At 27.5% G+C, this 20,351-nt stretch overlaps 2 protein-coding genes across 7 annotated transcripts in view; both read left to right on the forward strand.

Annotated features, from left to right (window-relative positions):
- LOC127280118 (cyclic nucleotide-gated cation channel alpha-3) overlaps window positions 1-10,834 on the forward strand; it is a 110,925-nt gene extending 100,091 nt beyond the window's left edge. For 2 of the 4 annotated variants that reach the window (XM_051302948.1, XM_051302952.1), the window contains exons 11-14: window positions 2,553-2,702; window positions 7,369-7,536; window positions 9,556-9,906; window positions 10,434-10,834. In XM_051302948.1, coding sequence (XP_051158905.1) covers window positions 2,553-2,702; window positions 7,369-7,536; window positions 9,556-9,906; window positions 10,434-10,696 — 932 coding nt within the window. In that variant the 3' untranslated portion in view covers window positions 10,697-10,834. The remainder of the gene's footprint in view (window positions 1-2,552; window positions 2,703-7,368; window positions 7,537-9,555; window positions 9,907-10,433) is intronic. The other 2 variants (XM_051302951.1, XM_051302949.1) reach the window with 2 other exon arrangements.
- Window positions 10,835-16,016: 5,182 nt separating this feature from the next.
- Window positions 16,017-19,968, forward strand: LOC127280122 (elongation factor 1-alpha). Of its 3 annotated transcripts, none has more exons than XM_051302959.1 (5): window positions 16,017-16,101; window positions 17,620-17,799; window positions 17,998-18,606; window positions 18,700-18,975; window positions 19,172-19,968. In XM_051302959.1, the coding sequence occupies exons 2-5, from the start codon at window positions 17,656-17,658 to the stop codon at window positions 19,526-19,528; spliced, it is 1,386 nt and encodes a 461-aa protein (XP_051158916.1). In that variant the 5' UTR covers window positions 16,017-16,101; window positions 17,620-17,655; the 3' UTR covers window positions 19,529-19,968. The 3 variants fall into 3 exon arrangements, with proteins under 3 accessions (XP_051158916.1, XP_051158918.1, XP_051158917.1); XM_051302961.1 differs by having other exon boundaries at window positions 16,087-16,111; XM_051302960.1 differs by lacking the exon at window positions 16,017-16,101 and adding an exon at window positions 16,159-16,183.
- Window positions 19,969-20,351: the final 383 nt, after the last annotated feature.

Below are 20,351 nucleotides of genomic sequence, written 5' to 3' on the forward strand. Positions count from 1 at the left end.
AGCATTCTGCTGAGCCTGTAACTTTTTTTCTATACATAAATATTTCTTTGCTTATTTCGTTTTTTTTTTTTTTTTTTTTTTTTTATCTAAAAATATATTCGTTTCTTTAAACAAAAAAAATAAAGGAAATATTTGAAAAATATAATTAATTAAATTTTTTGTGATGGTTTTCATTTCTTTTGCGGTTGTTGGTTTGACATTGATGTTTAATTTATTCAACACATTGGAAAACAACACTCGCAAATGGAAACGAGAAAAGTACACAATTAGCTCTCGCACAACGTTTTCCTGATGCAAACAATTTGGTTCAAGTGACTCCTCTCTCAATTTGGTTGATATATTTTTTTTTATTATATATTTTTCTCCATTAATATTGTCATTTTATCATCAAATATAAATAAAAAAGAAAATCGTTTAAAAAATACAATTAAAGTCTCGTTGAAAGGAAATCAAACTATTTTTTTCGTTTTTGATCAATTTTGATTATAATTTAATTAATTATTAATGAAATTATTATTTTCACTTATATTAAAAAATATAATTAATATTCATATAAAATTATTATATTATTATAATATACCGTTATTTTTTATACTTTTTATTAATAATATCAAAGATGTTTTCAGATTTTCTTCTTTCCTTTTATTTGCCGATGACTTAAAAATTTACAAAACTATTACTAATGATCAGGACTGTTTGGATCTACAATCAGATCTCGATCGTTTGCATTCATGGTCTATTGAAAATAATTTATTGTTTAATATCAAAAAATGTAAAGTAATATCATTTTCTAGATCAAACGACATTCCTGATCGCACTTATAGTATTGGTAACAATAAACTCTCTAGAATATTTATTGTACGTGACCTTGGGGTATTGCTGAACTCCTCTTTTACTTTTAACGATCACATCACATATACTATTAATAAAGCATCTAAAGTGTTGGGATTTGTAATTAGAAACACCTCGCATTTTAAGAATGCTTCAGCTATAAGGCTTTTATTCCTTACGATGGTTAGACCAATAATAGAATTTGCGTCAATAATATGGTGGCCCTATCAGGAATATTTATTGAATGAATTGGAAAAGGTTCAAAATAAGTTTTTGTGTTTTCTTGCGAGTAAGACTGAGGTGCCTCACGACTACTATAGTCACGATTATACAGTTCTTAGGTCACTGTTTAATATTCCGTCTTTACGTCTAAGTTTCCTATTTTCGGATCTCCTTTTTGTGTATAAAATTATTAACGGAATTATTAGATGTCCCGATTTATTGTATCTATTTAGATTCTATGTGCCTCAACGATCCCCGAGACATGTTCCTCTATTTAAATTACATTTTGTCAGAACTAATTATTCGAATAATTCGGTGATTAATAGATTGAGTCGTGAGGCAAATCAACATAATAGTAACCTTAATTTTTTCGGTGTTTCAATCAACACCTTCGTCCGAGAGTTACAATACTTGATATACCACGATAATAATAATGCTAGTGTGGCCACACAATAATTACTGTATTTCTTTTTCTGTAATATTCAGTACTCTGTACTAATGGGCAGTGTAATTACTACCCGTCTAAATTGAAATAAATAAATAAATAAATTATTTATTTGAAATTCTATTTTTTTGGGTGAATTTTGTGTTTTAACTATTTCCCAAAATTCAAGCAATTATGCAATCAGTCAGTACTTGCCAGATTGTTTAATGTATGTCCTGGCGAATGCAAACTGTACATAGATTGATTGCTACGCTTTTAAAGCAATGAATTCAAAGCCGCGTTTTCCTTTTAAAAAGCTTTTTGTGTCCTTAAAAAAAAAACAATGCTCTTTTTTTATATCACAATCATTTAATTCTTTTGAAAAATCACAAAATTATTTACAAATTAATAATTTATATTTCATTAAAAATTTTTTTAATTAAAAAAAATCGAGTAAAAACAATTAATGTTTAATTTGAAAGAAAGATTAAATAGAAGAAGAGGAATTTTTTTTTTCCTAAACATAATAAAAATTAATTTTCCAAAACTAATAATATTTAAAATTTAATACTGATATTTTAATTAATTTTTATGCGAACTATTCATTCAATTCAAAGTTATGTAATATTTCCCCCCCATTTTGTTGAAACATTAAGGCATCAGAAATTTTACTATCAAAAACATGTTAAATTTTTACTGCCTCGGAATATTAAAATTTAATAGCCGGACATATATCACATCTCTAAATATCTAGTTCTAGTATAATTAAATATTAAACCATTTTTCTCATTGTAAAGTGAGTCATAAAAAAACTTAAATTACAAAAAAAAATTTTTTCTTTTTTTTTTAATTCTTCTAATTCCTTTTTTTTAAAAATTTAATTATAGTTAAAATAAAATATTTATCAAACTAATTTTCAATTTATTAGAAATAAAAAATCGACTTCTTTTGAGCCTTAAGGCCAGGTCCAAGTTTCAATGGAACAGCTGACACGACTTGGACCTGGCCTTAAAGTCTGAGTGTTAGCAAAAATTTAAAGAGATTAATTAATTAATTAATTAATTTTTTTTTTTAGGTGAGGTGGGAAAGGAAATGTACATAGTGAACAGAGGTCGACTTCAGGTGGTTGCTGACAATGGAAAGACGGTGCTCGCCACACTAAAGGCGGGTTCCTACTTCGGGGAGATCAGCATTCTCAATATGGGGACCGCAGGTAAAGAGTGCGGTAAATATTCCAAGCGGACCAGGGGCCCGTGATGATGTCCCCCTCGTTTCTCACGATCACGTTTCACGTTTCACTGATTCCTACCACTGATTCTGAGTGAGCGAGCCGTCGAGCCGGTATGAGCCGACCTTAACAAGATACCGATCTATCTGACTTGTCTGTCTGTCTGTCTTATCTCTATCTTGTTTAATACCACCCTCGCCCACCCCCTCACTATTTACACCCGGCAAAAGAAAAATCACTCCACTTAAAATTTAATGTTCACGCAACGAATTTTCAAGTAATTTCAATTTTTCCCTCTAAAATGAGAATGTCTGGCATATTTTCATTCAAAAAATTCAGAAAATTATATTTTTTTCCTTATATTTATTTATAACTTTAATTTATATAAATTAATTATTTTCTATGTTAACAAAAATTATTTTCTTTTTTCTAGTTTAATTTTTGAGAACATTTATTTTTTTTAGAGGAGAGAGTTTATTTTTCTTTTTAAATATAATTTTGACAAATTTTTGTAAATTGTCACGAAAGTGTTACTGCGTTTAGAAAGGTGGATAATTTTTTTTTTTTTTTATTCCCAGCGTGTGATATGTGTGAAAATGTGTCAGACATGCCCTTAAATTCCTCTAATTATGTAAATTTCCATCAAGTTAATTGCCACGTTTTATTATCCGAATGAGATGAGCTGATGTTATTTCTTTTTTTTAAATTTATTTTTTAGTTTCTATAGAAATACGTTTTTAAAAAAATAAATATATATTAAATTAAAAATTCTCTTTTAAAAATTTCTATTAACATCGCTTCTTTTTTAAATTTGTAAATTATGTCTGACTTAAAATATTTCATACTACTTGAATCTTTGAATTTCTTAAACAAAAGAAAAAAAAATTTAGAGATTTAAAAATCAGATTTAAATATAATTTTACAAATTAAATTTTTACGAGATTTTCTTTCTAAATTTTTTTTTTCTCTTTTTATTAAATTATTTATTTATTGATTAATATATACAGAAATTTTTGAAAATTAAAATTTTTATTTCAAAAATTTAATTTAAAAAATAATTGTTTTTTAATTTAATTTTGTGAAATGATATTTAATCATTTATTAAAAATGATGAATGTAAATAATTTCAGTTATTCTCAATCGATTTTATTTTACTCTCATTCGTATAATAATTAGTTTCCATGAAAAAAAAAGTATAAAAGAAAAATATTAATAAGAGATAGAATTATGAACTGGAGTCGATTTCTTTTGTAAGATTCATAATTTTTTTTTCCAAAAATAAAATATTAAAAGCATGTCCCCAATCGTTGCGTGATCGTTGGATGCGTTTTTGAATTATTGAAAAAAAAAAAAGAATTCGTGACGTGCTCATCCTTATTAGGAATATTTCATAAATTTTTCTCTGGTAATTAAACATTTACTCATAATTAAATATGAATTTTTTTTTCTCAATTTTTTAATAATAATTAATTGTTTACAGTAATAATTAGTTTACTATAAACAATAATTAACTTCTGTCAATAGTAAATAATTATGTTAATTATTTGTCAAATATAATTAATTATTAATTGATTATTTTTATTATAATATTCGTTATTCGTTAATAATTAGTAATAATTGGCAAATAATTATTTATTAATTACTAATATTTGTCAAATATAATAATTTAATTAATTTATCATTTATCGGATACAATTAAATTGTTATGAGAAATTTGTTGATTATGAGAGAAATTTTCTATTTAATTTTCTTCGAATTTCCCTCCTCTTACCCCTGAAAATTATGGCTATTGTAGAAATTATTATTATTATTAGTCCGAATAGAATGAGTCTGCTATTACATATACATAGAAATATATGAAATTAGAGTGACTCTTGGACTTTTCCTTTTAATTATTTGAAAAAAAAGGAACTAAACAGCGCTATCTCTCGACACGCTGATATTTTGAAGACTTTTTACTGCATGGACGAAAGCACTGGTGAATATAAAATTCAGGGCCGGCTCTAAGGGAAATTGAAACTATAGCCTGGAGCATCTCGAGACTTGTGAGAGCAACTTTTTGACGATCCCCAAGAAGTCAAAAGTGCGAAAGCTCAGAATTTCTCCCTTTTTTTTTTTTATTCTCTAATCGAGACTATATGCTTTTGTTCTTGCGAGTTTCGAGAGACAGTCGTTAGTTGCAAGCAAAAGAGAAAGAGAGAGAGAGAGAAACGGGTCTTGTAATTTTAAAAGGACAAAAAAAAAGAAAGTCTTCTCCTGGTATCAAGAGCCGACCCTGGGGAAATATGCACGTTATATCTCGTCTTTTAAAAATATTCTGCAAATCTTAGAAATATATATTTTTTTACATTCCTTTTTCTATCTATATATATATATATTTTTTTTACACCAAGTTTATATATAAAAATTAGTATTTTGCCATCCTCGTGCTTTCACACGTTTTTCTTTTCTCGCCCCCCTTAATTGTCTTCTACTTTTATATTTTTAATTCCTATTTTTTTATTCGAAAAATTTAAATAAAAAATAATAATTTAATGGAAATTATTTGAAGATTTGAAAACCAAAGGCAAAAACTAGTATTCATTCTGATCATTCAACCATATAGGGATTAATCCTTTGTGTTATTAAACAATTGCAATCAATCATTGAATAGCTCTCTTCTCGTTTTAATGAAATGTGAAATGAAAATACTATATATAGAATGGAATTTATTTACAATTAGTCAAATACATATATTCCCAATTTTAATTAAAAGTACTCAAATTATTTTTAAAATAAAAATAATATTTCAAAAAAAAAAATTTTATATAATTAATAATTTAATTTTTTACTATTTTGATTTTTTTTTAAGAAAAAAATTTCTTTTTGCACGATTTAAAATTAAATAATATATATTGCATTAATTAAAAATGAATATTTATTATTATCAAATTTTAATGTAGAATTAGAAGACTTATGATATTGATGGTTTATGTGTAACGTGTTTTCCAACATTCCTAATGCTTTACGTCCTTGTGATAGTATATTATAAAAATTTTATTGCACTGCCACTTGATTATATATTCACGATATATTATATTCTATATAAGCTCGTTTATTTTTTCTCGAAACCGTTGTCTCTCAGAATATCTGCTATGATGTCTTCCCCTTTTTAATCCCATTTTTTTTTTATTATTATTATATAATATAGGCTCATATTATTCCACGTTATTAATTGCTTTTCTTTCACTATATAAAAACAGAATGACTTTCAAAAAAAAAAAGAAGAAGCTTCCATTTTTTTTTTTAAATCTAGTAGCAGTCCATTGTCCTTAGAAAAAAGCAGCACTTGCATCGTAGATTTAAATTTTAATAACTTTTTATTATATTTTTTTCAAACCCTTGGAAAAAAAAAATCCCCTCATCACAAAAAATTCGTATTTTTTATTCGCAAAAAAAAAAAAAGATTTCGTTTTAAATCGACGTGTGTTAATTTTTGTATAATTCGCGATGAAAATAATAGTCAACATTGTAAAAGAAAAAATAATAATCGTAAAACACTTGATTCCCTGGTGGGTCCAGACAAAGTCTTCATAAATCTCACTCCTCTCTTTCTTCTCTCTCTCCCTCCCTTCCGCATTGCAGTATTTGCACGATGCAGTAGTTACGCTACTAAAATACATAAATTTCCGTCCCTCGTTTTCCCTAAAATTTCACTGACCCAAAAGGATAGTTTTATTTTTCTTGTACACAAGATCATGCAAAACAGAGAGAAAGAGAGTGAGAGAGAGAGAAAAAAAATTGTGTAATTGCATTAGAAATAGAAATTCTTATCTTACATTTTTCTCCTCTCATGGGAAATTTACTTTTTTATATGCCCTATATAAACTAAAATATTTTCAAAACAAAACATAAAAAATTATTAATTAAAATCAAGCCTTAAGCAAGGAAAAACATAACAGAATTTTTAAATTTAGAAAAAAATTTTCTTTTTCAAAAAAAAAATTCTGAGAATATGAATAAAATGGTAATTTTCTGTTAGAATATTAAAGACTTTAAAAAAACGCTGTATTGGGTTTGAAATGAATTCGATAAAAAAAAAAAAAAACGGATCCTCTCGTGTATTTTTTTTTTTTTTTTTTATTCTCCATGTGAAACGCGTTATTTACCCTTCACTCTTCATGCTGCATTTGCAAATCATTATTATTCGTTTAGACAATAGAATCTACCCCCCCAATTGTTATCGAACCATTATTGATTTTATTTGGCTATTTTTCCAAAAAATTCTATTTTAAGGAAAAAAAAATTTCCATTTCAATATTTTTTTCTTTTACATTTCCCTTGTTATCTATTTTTTTTATATATTTAAGTAAATATTGTATTTTTCACATTATTATCGATTTTTTGCACTGGCATCTTACTTTTTTTTTTTTTCTAATTCCCATTTTGTATAAACAAAAAGAAAATAAAAATACTTTAAAAAAAAAAGTAATGGAAACGGTACTATTAAAAAAATAAACTATATTTATATTAAAATAATTTTTTTTTTAAATAAAATAATTTAAAAAAAAAAAAGAATTTTTTAAAAAAGAAAATGATAAATATAGTAGCCAAAATTAAAAAGCGGAAATAGTTAAGACGCTTGGCACTCCTTAATAACCGATAAATGGCTAAATCAACGCAGGTAACCGACGAACAGCGAGCGTGAGGTCAGTTGGCTACTCGGATCTATTCGTTCTCAGTAAAAAGGACATGTGGGACGTTCTCAAGGAATATCCAGCCGCCAGGGTACGATTGGAAGCCATCGCCGTTAAGAGGTTGGAAAAATATAAGAGAGCACCACTCGAAAAAGGTAGAAATTCATATTTTTTTAAATATTACTTTTTTTTGCATTCTTTTCTTTAAAAAGCAAAAACACAAACAAAAATTCGTAAAGTAAATTAATAAAATTTAAAATAATTTTATTTAATAATTAAAATATTTTAATTTATTTTTATATATAGGTAGACTAGAGAGAAAAAGAGAGAGAGAGAAAAAAAGGAGGATAATCATTTTTGTTTTGGAAACAAAATAGAAATGGCTTTGAGGAATTTGCAAATTTGTTTCATCTAATCTCTTTCAATAGAATATTTGCTTAGTAAATGCTTCTATATAAGCGTTTATACAAATTGAAGATGATAATTACGATTGTCAGTGACCAAAAGCTGTTCTATTATTAGACCACGTAGTTCTGATTTCAATGGGGCCAAGTACTTGCTTTGTAGCTTTACTCCCTAATCTTTTGCCGCTTATACTCTCTTTAACAGATTCCAGAAATAATTGAAATAATTTACCGTCTCTCTTTTGTTGATAAATTCTCAAATATTTCGTTTTAAATCCATTAATTTATTATTTATTCGTTTATTTTTTAAAACAGAACTTTTTTCTATTAAATATTCATTTTTTTTTCGTAATACCGGAAAAACGTTCATTTGAAAATAATTTTTGAAAAAAATTGAAAGAAAAATAAAAAATAAATAATAATAAATAAATAAATAAAATAAATAAGAAAAATAAAGAGAATTTTGGAGAAGAGAAGTTTGTCGGGATATCAAGTAGACACACCTCGTATCCACTTGTTGCCGAAACAAGTTATATATATACTGAAATAAGAAAATTATAAAACAATAATAATTGTCGTGAATTAGAATTTAATATTTCTAAAATTCCAAAATATTAAAATATTAAAATATTGTAATTTTTGTTTTCTAATTTTTGATTTTCAAATGGTATTTGAATTTTTGATGAAATTTGAAAAAACCGTTTTTTTTTTTATTTAGGAGAGCAAGAACTTGTGATAAGTTAATATCGATTGAAACAGCAGCAGCTGCAACTGATAACTTCACTTGCTCGTTTTCACGTGATTGTCCTTTTACGGTAAAAAGTGAGAGATATATATAGGATATTCTGAAGCGAAATCACTGTTGGCACACACACACACAGTCGTTGTTTCCATAAGTGGCAGAATAGTGGTTCACCAACCCTCAGGCAACTTGAGCTTGTGCAATAGTGATTGCAGTATCTCGAAATGTCTGCATTTCCAAGCATATATATATATATATTAAATTTTGTCCACATATGTATACAAATTTTCCAAAAGTTTGATGTTATTTTCTTTTTTTTTTTGTTATACTCCTTTTTGATAATTTCTCTTCTTTCTCATCATTTAAAAATTCTTTTGGAAAATTTTTTTTCTTTAATTTCTCCGCTTTTAACAATACTATGGGGAATTTTTTTTTTTTTTTTTTTTTTCCTTCAATAACGTTTAACTACCGTTGGGAATTATTTTCTTTTTACCTTGAATTTCTGTGTATACTGCCTTTGGGGGATTTTTGTACGCTTTTATAAAGAAAATCCGTTATCGTTTAGCAAAGATATAAATCTCTGCTCGAAAAAAAAAATCTCAATCAAAAAAGAAAAACTATTTTAAAATTTTACGAATAAATGTTTTTCTCTCTATTTCCCTTTCTCTCTCTCTCTCTCTCTCTCTCTCTCTCTGTCCCCTTCTATTGATGCGTATGATACATTTCGCACTTTAGCAAATAACTGGGCACAATCGATTTGTCTCTCTATTCTGTACGCGTTATTGTGGCTAAAACGCGAATTCAACCACGCATGTGGAAAATCTGATATATCTGATATTATAAAATCCCAATGGCTCTTGAAAGAATTTCTAAATCGTTTAAATGTTCATCTTTCAGTTCAATGCTCCATTTTTTTTTTGTTTATCTCTTTTTCTCGATGATAAAAATCAAATTTGCAAAAGAAAAAATAGAAATTTGAAGAATTTTTTTTTTTTTTATAAACAATGAAAATTTATTTGAATTTACAGCTGCGATGGGAAGATGTCAGAGTACGCCAGGATTGGTTGAATCAAAGGGGAGAATACCTTTGGAGGATATGTGGATATCGCCAATGGATATTAAAGCAACGCATCAATATCCAGTGAGTCATTCTGTTTTCTCACCAAGTCCAAGTCCTGTTCAATCGAGAGGTGTTACCAGTGCCAATAATAATAATAACAATAATAATAATAATAATAATGGTAATTTGAATATTAATTCGAGAAATATGGATAGTCCAACTAGTGCAACGAGTAGTCACAGTAGTGAAGATCCAACAGCAAGAGTAACACATTTGGGAACTACTCAATTATCCACCGGAAGACAATCATCTCATTCTGGTAAAATTTTAAAAGAATACATTTTTTTTAAATTAAAAAAAATTTGTTAAAAATTCTAGACTATAATGTGAATTTAAAGTCGTTGAAAAAAGAAATGTGTATCTTAAATCCGCACTTTTTTTTTTTAGCAGTTACCTTAATGTATTTTTCAAACGGGTTTTTGATGGTTTTTTATAGCATGGAAGTCGTTTACGAGATATGAATTTTAAACTATTGTTATACTCGACATGCGTAGTGAAAATAATATTACTCTCTTTTTTTCCATTAAAACAAAAATTGTTCGTAATCTCCAAAAGAGTAACAAAAGAAAAAAAAAAGTAGAATCGGTTTTTTTAAAAATTTACTCCGGAAATGGATTTTCAAAAAAAAAACCAATGCTTTTCGTTTGTGTATAACTTTATGAAAGTAAATTTTTAAAAATTCTTTGAAAATTATAATTTAATTTATTTAATAATGTTTTATTAATTAAAAATTTTAGTCATAGTGTTGAATAAATAATAAATAATGTAATTTTTTTTTTTTTCAAGGTATGACGTGCAATAGTATGACACAATTAGTAAGTGAAGGCACAACACCTGTTTTGGGCACACACGAAGTTTTATTAGCGGAAATAAAACGATTACGTGAACGACTAGTGGGTCTTGAGACAGAGAACGCTGCAATGAGTGTGAAATTAAATCAACAACAATGGGAAGTTGATAATCGTTTAAAAGAAATTGAAATGCAAATTGGTGGCGCAAGTTCAACATCAAGCGTTGAGGATGAACGAAATCGTGAGAGTATTATTTAACAAGAAACACAGCCGCGAGAGCGCGGCAAATTAAAAATTGAACGTATTCATCGTTATTTAGAACAATCGAGTTTAGATTATGACGATATTCTTGAGGGTAGCGATAGTAAATCAATTGGTAGCCTTAGTCAAAGACTTTTTGAAAGTGATAACGATGATGATGATGATGAGGAGAATGAAAATTTTCTTGGCACATGCAATGGCTATTCATCGCAACCTGGAAGTAAATCAAATCTTCTTCTCTGCAGTGAATGTGATTTCAAATGTAGAAATTGTTCCTATAGGCCACAAACACCAAGTGCCTTTGATCATCATCCAATAAATTCCGAACCATGCAGCTGTGAAAGTCCCAGCGATGATCAAGAAAATCGTAAAGATGGATGTCAACGGTGCAATTTCAATGGAACACAAATATCTGATTCAAATGAAGATGATTTGATTTGTTTTAAATGCAAAAATGAATCATGTGAAAAATGTTTGCGAGAAGATAAATTTCGTGAGATTTATTCACAAACAGCGTCGTCGAGTGATGATAGTAAACGTACAATGAAAATTCGTCTCAATAATAAAACAATTGAATTTGATTCGGATGAAACTGGTGAAAGTGATCCAACGCAAGGTTTAGATGAAGAAATAATTGCCGAAAGATTGGAAACAATTGCCGAGGCTAAAGGCGATACGGCTAGTGAAAATGGCGAGGATGAAAATCCCCGTAAATTAAATGGTTCATCCTCGCAGGCCAAATTTCTCAATTATATGATCGTCATCTTTTTGTAAATAATAGTTCAAATAAGGATCAAGAGACGATCGAAATTTTGCTTTATAAAGATCCAAGAAAAAAAAAAAAAAATAGATAGCTTTATTTTTCCCAAGAAAAATTTTGCAGATACAAGGTTCCATCGTGCCTCATTCAAAGGAGGATCGATTGTTCATAAAAAAGACAAAAAAAAAAAAAAAAAAAAAATGAATCGCACTGTACATAAACTGCCGAAGATTTAGAATTTTGCACTTTGTGTCGCTGAAGGTATTTATAAAAAAAAAGAAATTTTTTTATTTAAATTACAGACCTGGTATAGAAGAGTTGGTGTTTGCCATAAATGTGAGATCGTTTAAAATAGACGAAACTCACGTTCGGGACCAACTAAAAGCCCACCGTTCAACATCATTGCTTCCAACTTTTCATTATATAGAATTCCAAATTTCATGGATTTAAAAATCTAATCCAAATCTTGTCGTAATAAAATTATTTTTATTACGAGTATTTGAGAATTCTATTTTTCATCAGGCTCTGTTTAATTCGCTCATCATTGGCAAAAAAAAAAAATTTATTAGTTTTCTTTTCCAATAAAATTCTTTAAATTAAACAAAAAATGTAGATAAGATTTAAAAAAGAATTCAGTGCTTTTTTTTAAATTATTACAAATGTCAATTGAAAAATAAAAGAATTAATCTCATTTTTTTTTTTGCCAAAGATTCGAGCTAAAAATCTTAAACGAAATGAAATAACATTTCTCCCTTGCCGAAAAAAAAATTTGTACTCATGTTCCTCACATATTTCCGAATTTCCGAATCTTGTACACTTGGCTTTAAGTCGTGTAGCTATAATTTTTTATTAAGAAAAAAAAATACCATGAAATGAAAAAAATGTTAGAGAATTACAATTCTAGAGAGATAAATTTAGAAATCATTTCAAATTTGTACAACTATGTTTTTGTAGTTTCTATAGAAAAAAGCGACTACAATATTCATATACAAATTACTATAAAAAAAAAAAAATATCACAAAATTGAGAAACTAGTTTCGAAAAGAAAACGTAACTACTTCAAAGTAGATCTTTCGTCATATTTAAATCAAATCCAATATCACTGAAAAAAAAGGAACTTTATTACAGAAAAATAAATGATTAGTATCATTTTTGTCTCTGAAACTTTTTCCTATTCGCTTTTTATTATTATAACTTTCGAGTATTTCCCGTGAGATTTTCCTTATGGATTTTCAAGCGTTCATAAGCTTTCTCAAACATCGAACACAACCCTTGGGAATCTCAACAAAATTGGAAATTTTTTTCTAAATAAAAAGAAAAAAAAAACTACTTTAAAGTAGTTACGTTGAAAAAAAATGCTGTTTTACTGCCATATTTAATAATATTGTTTTTCAAAAAAAGAAAAAAAATTCCCCCTTAAATATATCAAATTTAGCTAGTGTTGTTTCAATTTGAAAATTTTTGTTTAAAAATAATATAAATAACCCTCTTGATAAAAACCAATAATATGTTCATTATTATCAGAGGATAAATTATCACCTGCAAAGCTTGCACATTTTGTAACTCGATATTAGTATAAATATCCCGTTGTTATTTCCCACGACTGTTCCAAGACATAATTAGCGACGATTATTGAAAAAAAAAAAAAAAAGTGAAACATATAGAAACGAATATAAGAAAATGAGTGAATGATTAAAAAAATAAATTTTAATAACTCGCTAGCATTTATTAAATCGTCACTCTCAGTAGATTTATTATTAAGAAAAAAAAGTAATTAATAAAAAAAAATTCGTAAATTTGCACGGGGACGAGAAAAAACAAAAAACTTTGATCAGCCTTATGTAGATTTAAATTATTAATCAGTGATCAATCATGGTTGTGTATTTTAATCTCTCTTTCTCTCTCTCTCACAATCTCTATCTCTCTTTCTCTGCGTGAGAATTAATTCCAATCATATACAAGTGAGAATATAATTTTCTGTTCCATTTTTTAATTAGATTAAATATAATTAATATTGTAATTTTAATTATTTTCAGAAAAATAATTTTTTTTTGAGTGGTTATATAAAATATACCGCTTTTTTTTTTGCTCTCACTTGTATATGTTCATGTTTTTTAAAATTTCTTACATACAATTATAAAAAGCACTAAAACGTAACAGCAGTTGAAAAAAAAATTCATAATTCTTATCGCTCTTAATATTTCAGCGATATATCAGTGTCTTATGAAAAAAAATCGTTTTAGAAAAAAAAAAATTCAATACGACTCAACGAATTTTAATGTTGCTTTATTAATTCTTTAATAAAAATAAGTGAAAAAAAAAAATCATATTTGTTTTAAGTCTTATAAGTAATTCGTTTTCAAAGTATATATGTCATTAATTTTATTGAAATGTTTATTAGCGTTATAAAAAAAAAAAAAAAAAAAAAAAAAAATTATGTATAAAGACTACAATATTATTAAATCGTTGTATTAAATTAATTTGTAAATAATCCTACGACTCGCCTTTGCACATTTTTTAATCGCGAGACCAAAGTTTACACCTCTAATTTTTTAAAACTAAATTTTACAAATTTTTAAATATGTTTTTTTGAAAAAGTTAAATAAATTTTATTTCAAATTTGAATTAAAATTTCATTTAGAAAATGTAACATAATAAAGTAAATTAACACTTATCAATTAAAAATTTATATTCCGAGTCGTATGATTATTATACTAAACATATTATAATATTTAAATATATTTGGTGCCAAAACTTCGTTGCTAATGCGCAAAATAAATTATTCAAATTAATTTAAAACAAAAATTTATAAATTAAAACACGCAAATAATTAAGCCTTAAAATATTCTATCGGTGGCCAATTAATAATTTTCATATCCATTTACAAATCTTTAAAATATTTATAAAAAAAAAATTTTTTAATAATCCTATTGACATAAAATAAATCAAATCTTTTTTTTTTGTTCATATTCATTAATATTTGTTATATGTAGATATATATGTTTGTCAACTGCATATCATATCAACCAAAATTAAGAGTATAAACAATTTTAACATTTTAAACAAAATCAAATGAAATTTTCTTTTACATTTAATTTTTTGCAAAGTTTTTGCGAAAACTTTTTATATATTAAAATATTTGCTTATATAAATAAATGAATTAAATAAAAAAAAAGAAAAGAAGAACAAATTCTTTTAAATAAAACATGAAAGAAGAAAACAAGAATAAAAGGTGAATAAAAACTTTGGTCTCACGACGAGGCTCTTATTAAATGAATGGTCACTCAGGAATCAAGTTATAAATATAATAATAATAATATTAATAATAAAAATAAAAATAATAATAAACAATTTGAGATAAATATAAACACTTAGAAAAAACGATCTTTTGTAAATACGATTGATAATATATAGATATAAATAAAAAAAAAAAAAAAATCTGTAATATAAATTTAAATAAATTTGCGATCGAACTCGGAAGAATTTGAAAAGAATGAGAATGAAAGAGGCACACACGAAAAAGTGACTAAATATGAGAGAGTTAGAACAAAAAAAAAATGTATGAAAAAAAATCTCATGAAAATGTTATTTCATGCAAGACCAATCATCATTCTTTATAGCAAAAACAAAAAAAAAAAAACAACGATAAAAGTTGGCGCACATGTGCGTATATCTGTGCGTGTCACGAAATAAAGATTATTAACATTACTTATAAATCTTACTATTAAAGAAACATTTATTACCAAAACCCCTGTTTGTATTATTTTTTAATATTAATTAATAAATATTAATATAATTTTATAATTTTTTAAATTGGAAAATTCCAATGATATATTACGAATTATAAATTGTAATTATAAATAATATTTCAGTTATTTTATTAAAGAATTAAATGAAATAAAATATTTTTTAAATTAATGTAATTTAAATAGAAAATAATTATTTATAGAAAATTTAAATGATTTAAATATTATTAAATTTTTATAACCTATAAAACATATGACATATAGCAAAACAACGTGGACAATAAATGATATTTATATTAATTAAAGTTAAAAATTCAATAGTTCTAAATGAATAAAAATTAAAAAATTACCAATTCGAATAAAAATCCATAAGAACAAGTTCAATTACTTTAAAAATTAAAAAATTTAAATAACAAAAGAAACATAACCTTAAAGAGTGCAGAAGTCTTTTTTTTAAATTTTATTTTACAATCGGGGTGCAAAGAATTTGTGCATCCGCTCCTATTGAAATTCCCACTACAAATACATTTTTTCAATGCACACATTCAAATTATTCCCTATATATATACAAAACCCGGCACGCCTGTGTACTACGTAATTTTAATCTCGAACCCAAAATACCTGTCTTATTCTTTGTACTCCCCTCAGGCAATAAACAAAAAAAAATAACAAATTATTTTAAATAAGAATTTTTTAATATGAAAATTTCTTTAAAATTATTAATTTTTTTAATGTAAATTTATTGCAATTTGTGAAATAAAAAAAAAATATTCATATTTACCGGTAGGAAGATAGTGATCAATATTATGATGTCGCTGGTATCGAGACTTCCGCCATGAAGTCTTATGCGCATGTCACACCGTCCGGAAGATCTCTTTCTGTCGTGGCATCTGGAGGTGAGTGGTTGTGCGTGTTATTCACGGAACATATTTTTTAATCCAAAAATTTATTGTTCAAGTTTTAAGCATCCATTGTCAGGTAGAAAAAATATTATTTCGCGATAAATTACATTTAATGTGTGTGTTTAAAGTTTTTGTGAGTTTTTCATTATTTTTCCGTTGTTGAAACTTTAATCTCCGTTCCTTTTTTTTTTCTTGGGGAAAAATTAACGCATGGTCGAATTTATACCTCGCCGGCTGCACCGCATGCAATAGAAAAAAAAATAACTTTGCAAAAAGCAAGGATTTTTCAAAGTATTGTACTTGGTGTGTTTAAAAAAAGTTTTCGTGAATTGTCGGTAAAATGTAAGAAAAAAAGAAATGAAATTGGAGGTTCCCTGTTTCTTCTTGAAAACCGTTAGGAAAGTTAATATCACCAGATGCATAATGGCGGTCGTTTGTCAGAATTTCGTTTGGCTTTCGTCATATATGTTTCATCTCGTGTGGATTCTGTGATATTTTGTGATTAAAAAAAAAAATCAGTGGTTCTTTCGAGTTACTGTTTGTTTTTTCTATTTTCCACTTTGGAAAGAAAAAAAAAGTTCTAATGTAACTGAATTTTTTTTGGTAGTATCTTAAAATTTGTTTCCAAGTGTCATTTTTTCATCTCCTTTTAAAATGAAAGGAAAAAATTCCATTGTCAATCCTTTAATTTCTTTCAGGAAAAACAAATTTTCTTTAATTCATTTATTTGCCACGTTGTGCCAAAATTAGCTTCCTGTGTGATTTTTTTTTTAAATTCTAACCTCACTTTTTCAGTTTAATTTGTTTAAAAAGAAAAAAAAGTTTCATTGTTATTCTATTTTTATTATTTTTAATTGTAATTTGGGAAAAATTTCGAAACTAGCAACAAGTTTATCGGTAACATCTGCTTGGAATAAATTTTTTTTTACTCCCCGGTGAAAGTCGAGAAATTTCTATTATTTTTTTTAAAAAAGAAAATAATTTTTAAAACGTGGAAAAAAGACCTATGGTAAAAATTCTCACGGGGGGAAAAAAAAGTTAGTCTTTCCTCGATGATTAATATTTTGCAAAATCATTTTTCCCGGTGATTCATTATTAGGAAACGTGATATTGGGCGATGCTGAGCGTCTTGGTGCATCAAGTGCGGCTCCTACAAAATGGCCGACATTGCCGTTCTCTCTCACTTTGATCGAATATCCGCCACGTGGACATGAGACAAAGGAAGTTACGCGATCGTTTCTCAAACAATTTGCATTATTTTTTTTATTATTTTTCCATAGTTAGTCGAAAAGGGGGACATAACCTAAAATTTCAATTTTATGCTTAACCTTGAACTTTAAATTTTTTTTAAATTAACACGATGATGATAAAAAATATTTCTTCATTCGCGGTTTCCACCGGAGGATTTAATGTCCATTGACGGTTTGAAGTGTCTGAGTGTTAATTTAATAATTGAATGAAAAAAATTATATTTTGTAAATTATTTTTAAAAATGAAATTTTTGTTTTTCAGTATTTTTTTTGACCAGACTATAACTAAACTCTAACCATGGGAAAAGAAAAGATTCATATTAACATTGTCGTCATTGGACACGTCGACTCTGGCAAGTCCACGACGACTGGACATTTGATCTACAAATGCGGTGGTATCGACAAACGTACCATTGAGAAATTCGAGAAGGAAGCCCAGGAGGTAATTATTTTTTTAATTTAAAAAAAAAATGATTTAAAAAAAGAAACTTTACATGATGATAAAAAAATATTCTTCATTCGCGGTTTCCACCGGAGGATTTTTAATCCTGTGACGGTTTGAAGTGTCTGACAAAGGAAAAAAAAAAAAAATTTCCTTTGTTTTTTGAGAAGGAACGATTTTAATTTTGATAATTTACAGATGGGAAAAGGTTCCTTCAAGTACGCATGGGTTTTGGATAAATTGAAAGCAGAGCGTGAACGTGGTATCACCATTGACATTGCTTTGTGGAAATTTGAGACAACCAAATATTATGTGACCATTATTGATGCTCCTGGACATAGAGATTTCATTAAAAACATGATTACGGGAACATCGCAAGCTGACTGCGCGGTATTAATTGTCGCTGCTGGTACTGGTGAATTCGAAGCTGGTATTTCGAAGAATGGACAAACACGAGAGCATGCATTACTTGCATTTACTCTTGGTGTGAAACAATTAATTGTCGGTGTTAATAAAATGGATTCGACTGAGCCGCCATACTCGGAAAATCGTTTTGAGGAAATCAAGAAGGAAGTTTCATCTTATATTAAGAAAATTGGTTATAATCCAGCCGCCGTTGCCTTTGTTCCAATTTCGGGATGGCATGGTGACAATATGTTGGAACCATCAACAAAAATGCCATGGTTCAAGGGATGGAATGTTGAACGTAAAGAAGGAAAGAATGAAGGTACATGCTTGATTGAAGCGCTTGATGCTATTTTACCACCTAGCAGACCTACCGACAAGGCTCTTCGTCTTCCCCTCCAGGTACTTTCATTTTTGAAATTAATAATTTTTAAAAATATTTTTTAAAAATATTTTTTAAAAATTAAACCTACTAATGAATTTCTTTTTTTTAAGGACGTCTACAAGATTGGTGGTATTGGAACAGTACCAGTTGGTCGAGTGGAGACTGGTATCTTAAAACCCGGTATGGTTGTTACCTTTGCACCAGCTGGTTTGACCACTGAAGTTAAATCCGTTGAAATGCATCACGAAGCACTCGTCGAGGCTGTTCCCGGTGACAATGTTGGTTTCAACGTAAAGAACGTTTCCGTCAAGGAACTCCGTCGAGGTTACGTTGCCGGTGACTCCAAGAACAATCCACCCAAGGGCGCTGCTGATTTCACTGCACAAGTAATTATCTCCCCCTCTCTCTCTCTAATTTTGAAAATAAAATTTTTGCACTAAAATGATGAAAGAATTTTTAAATTCATTCGCGGTTTCCACCGGAGATTTTTCGCTGACGGTTGAATGCGTCTGAAATTTTGCAATTTCAAAAAAAAAAAAAAAATCATTTTTCTGTATCTAAAATAATTTTCTCCTTCAACAGGTTATTGTATTGAATCATCCTGGACAAATTAGCAATGGATATACGCCAGTATTGGATTGTCATACAGCTCACATTGCTTGCAAATTCTTTGAAATTAAAGAGAAATGCGACAGACGTACCGGCAAAACAACTGAGGAAAATCCAAAGGCAATTAAATCGGGAGATGCAGCTATTGTTACACTTGTACCAAGTAAACCAATGTGCGTTGAGGCCTTCCAAGAATTCCCGCCATTGGGACGTTTCGCTGTCCGTGACATGCGTCAAACAGTTGCTGTTGGTGTCATTAAATCGGTGAATTTCAAAGATGCATCTGGCAAAGTAACAAAGGCTGCCGAAAAAGCCCAAAAGAAAAAATAACTACTTATCGCGCCAAGGACATGCTCATAATAGTCAATGTAGTTTGTCTTCCAAGTTCATTGATAATTGATAAAAAATCAATGGACATTATCACAATTAAAAAGATCATTAAACAAGAAAATGAAGAAGAAAAGAAAAAGATTGTTTTACGCAATTGTGTAAGTAAACTTTTTAATTTCTTCATCATTAATCGAGAATTCCGTCTTTCTAAAAGATTATTAAGACATTATTTCCATCGTAAAGAATTTCGTAGGAAAGACGAATGAAAATATCAGTACGCTGGGAAGGCAGACTATTAGACTATTCAATTTTTTTTTTCCATCTTGTCTCGCTAAAAAAAAAAAAACAAAGTTAACATCAGCGAATATAAAAATTAGCGCGATTTTAATTATATTTTCTAATAATTATTATATGAAAATAAAAATCTTATATCTGCGATACTCGAAGCATCTCATTTTTTTTCTTTATTATCGTTATCGTTGTCATTGCTTTTTATATATATATATATATATATAATATTAAATCCTTATAATAGTGGGGAAAAAAAAGTCTGATTTTTCTTTGAACAATTTAACTAAGACTGCTATTTTAAGAACATTTTTTTTTTTTTTTTAAATAATAGTTTCTTTTTTCTCGAATTTTTTATAAATGAGAATTAAAAATCCTGGTCTCTTTGAAATATATTTGTTATCCAGTCGACATCAAGCCGAAAGTATAATCAATAGGTATAAAGAATACATCTGGAATTTATTGATAACCGGTTTGATTAACAATATATATTGTAAATATAACTATAACAACGATTGAACGCGAATAAAGAAGC

This window comes from Leptopilina boulardi, unplaced genomic scaffold (genome assembly GCF_019393585.1).
Source record: "Leptopilina boulardi isolate dan_hultmark-lab unplaced genomic scaffold, ZJU_Lbou_2.1 LbouV2_229, whole genome shotgun sequence".
Taxonomy (NCBI): Eukaryota; Metazoa; Arthropoda; class Insecta; order Hymenoptera; family Figitidae; genus Leptopilina; species Leptopilina boulardi.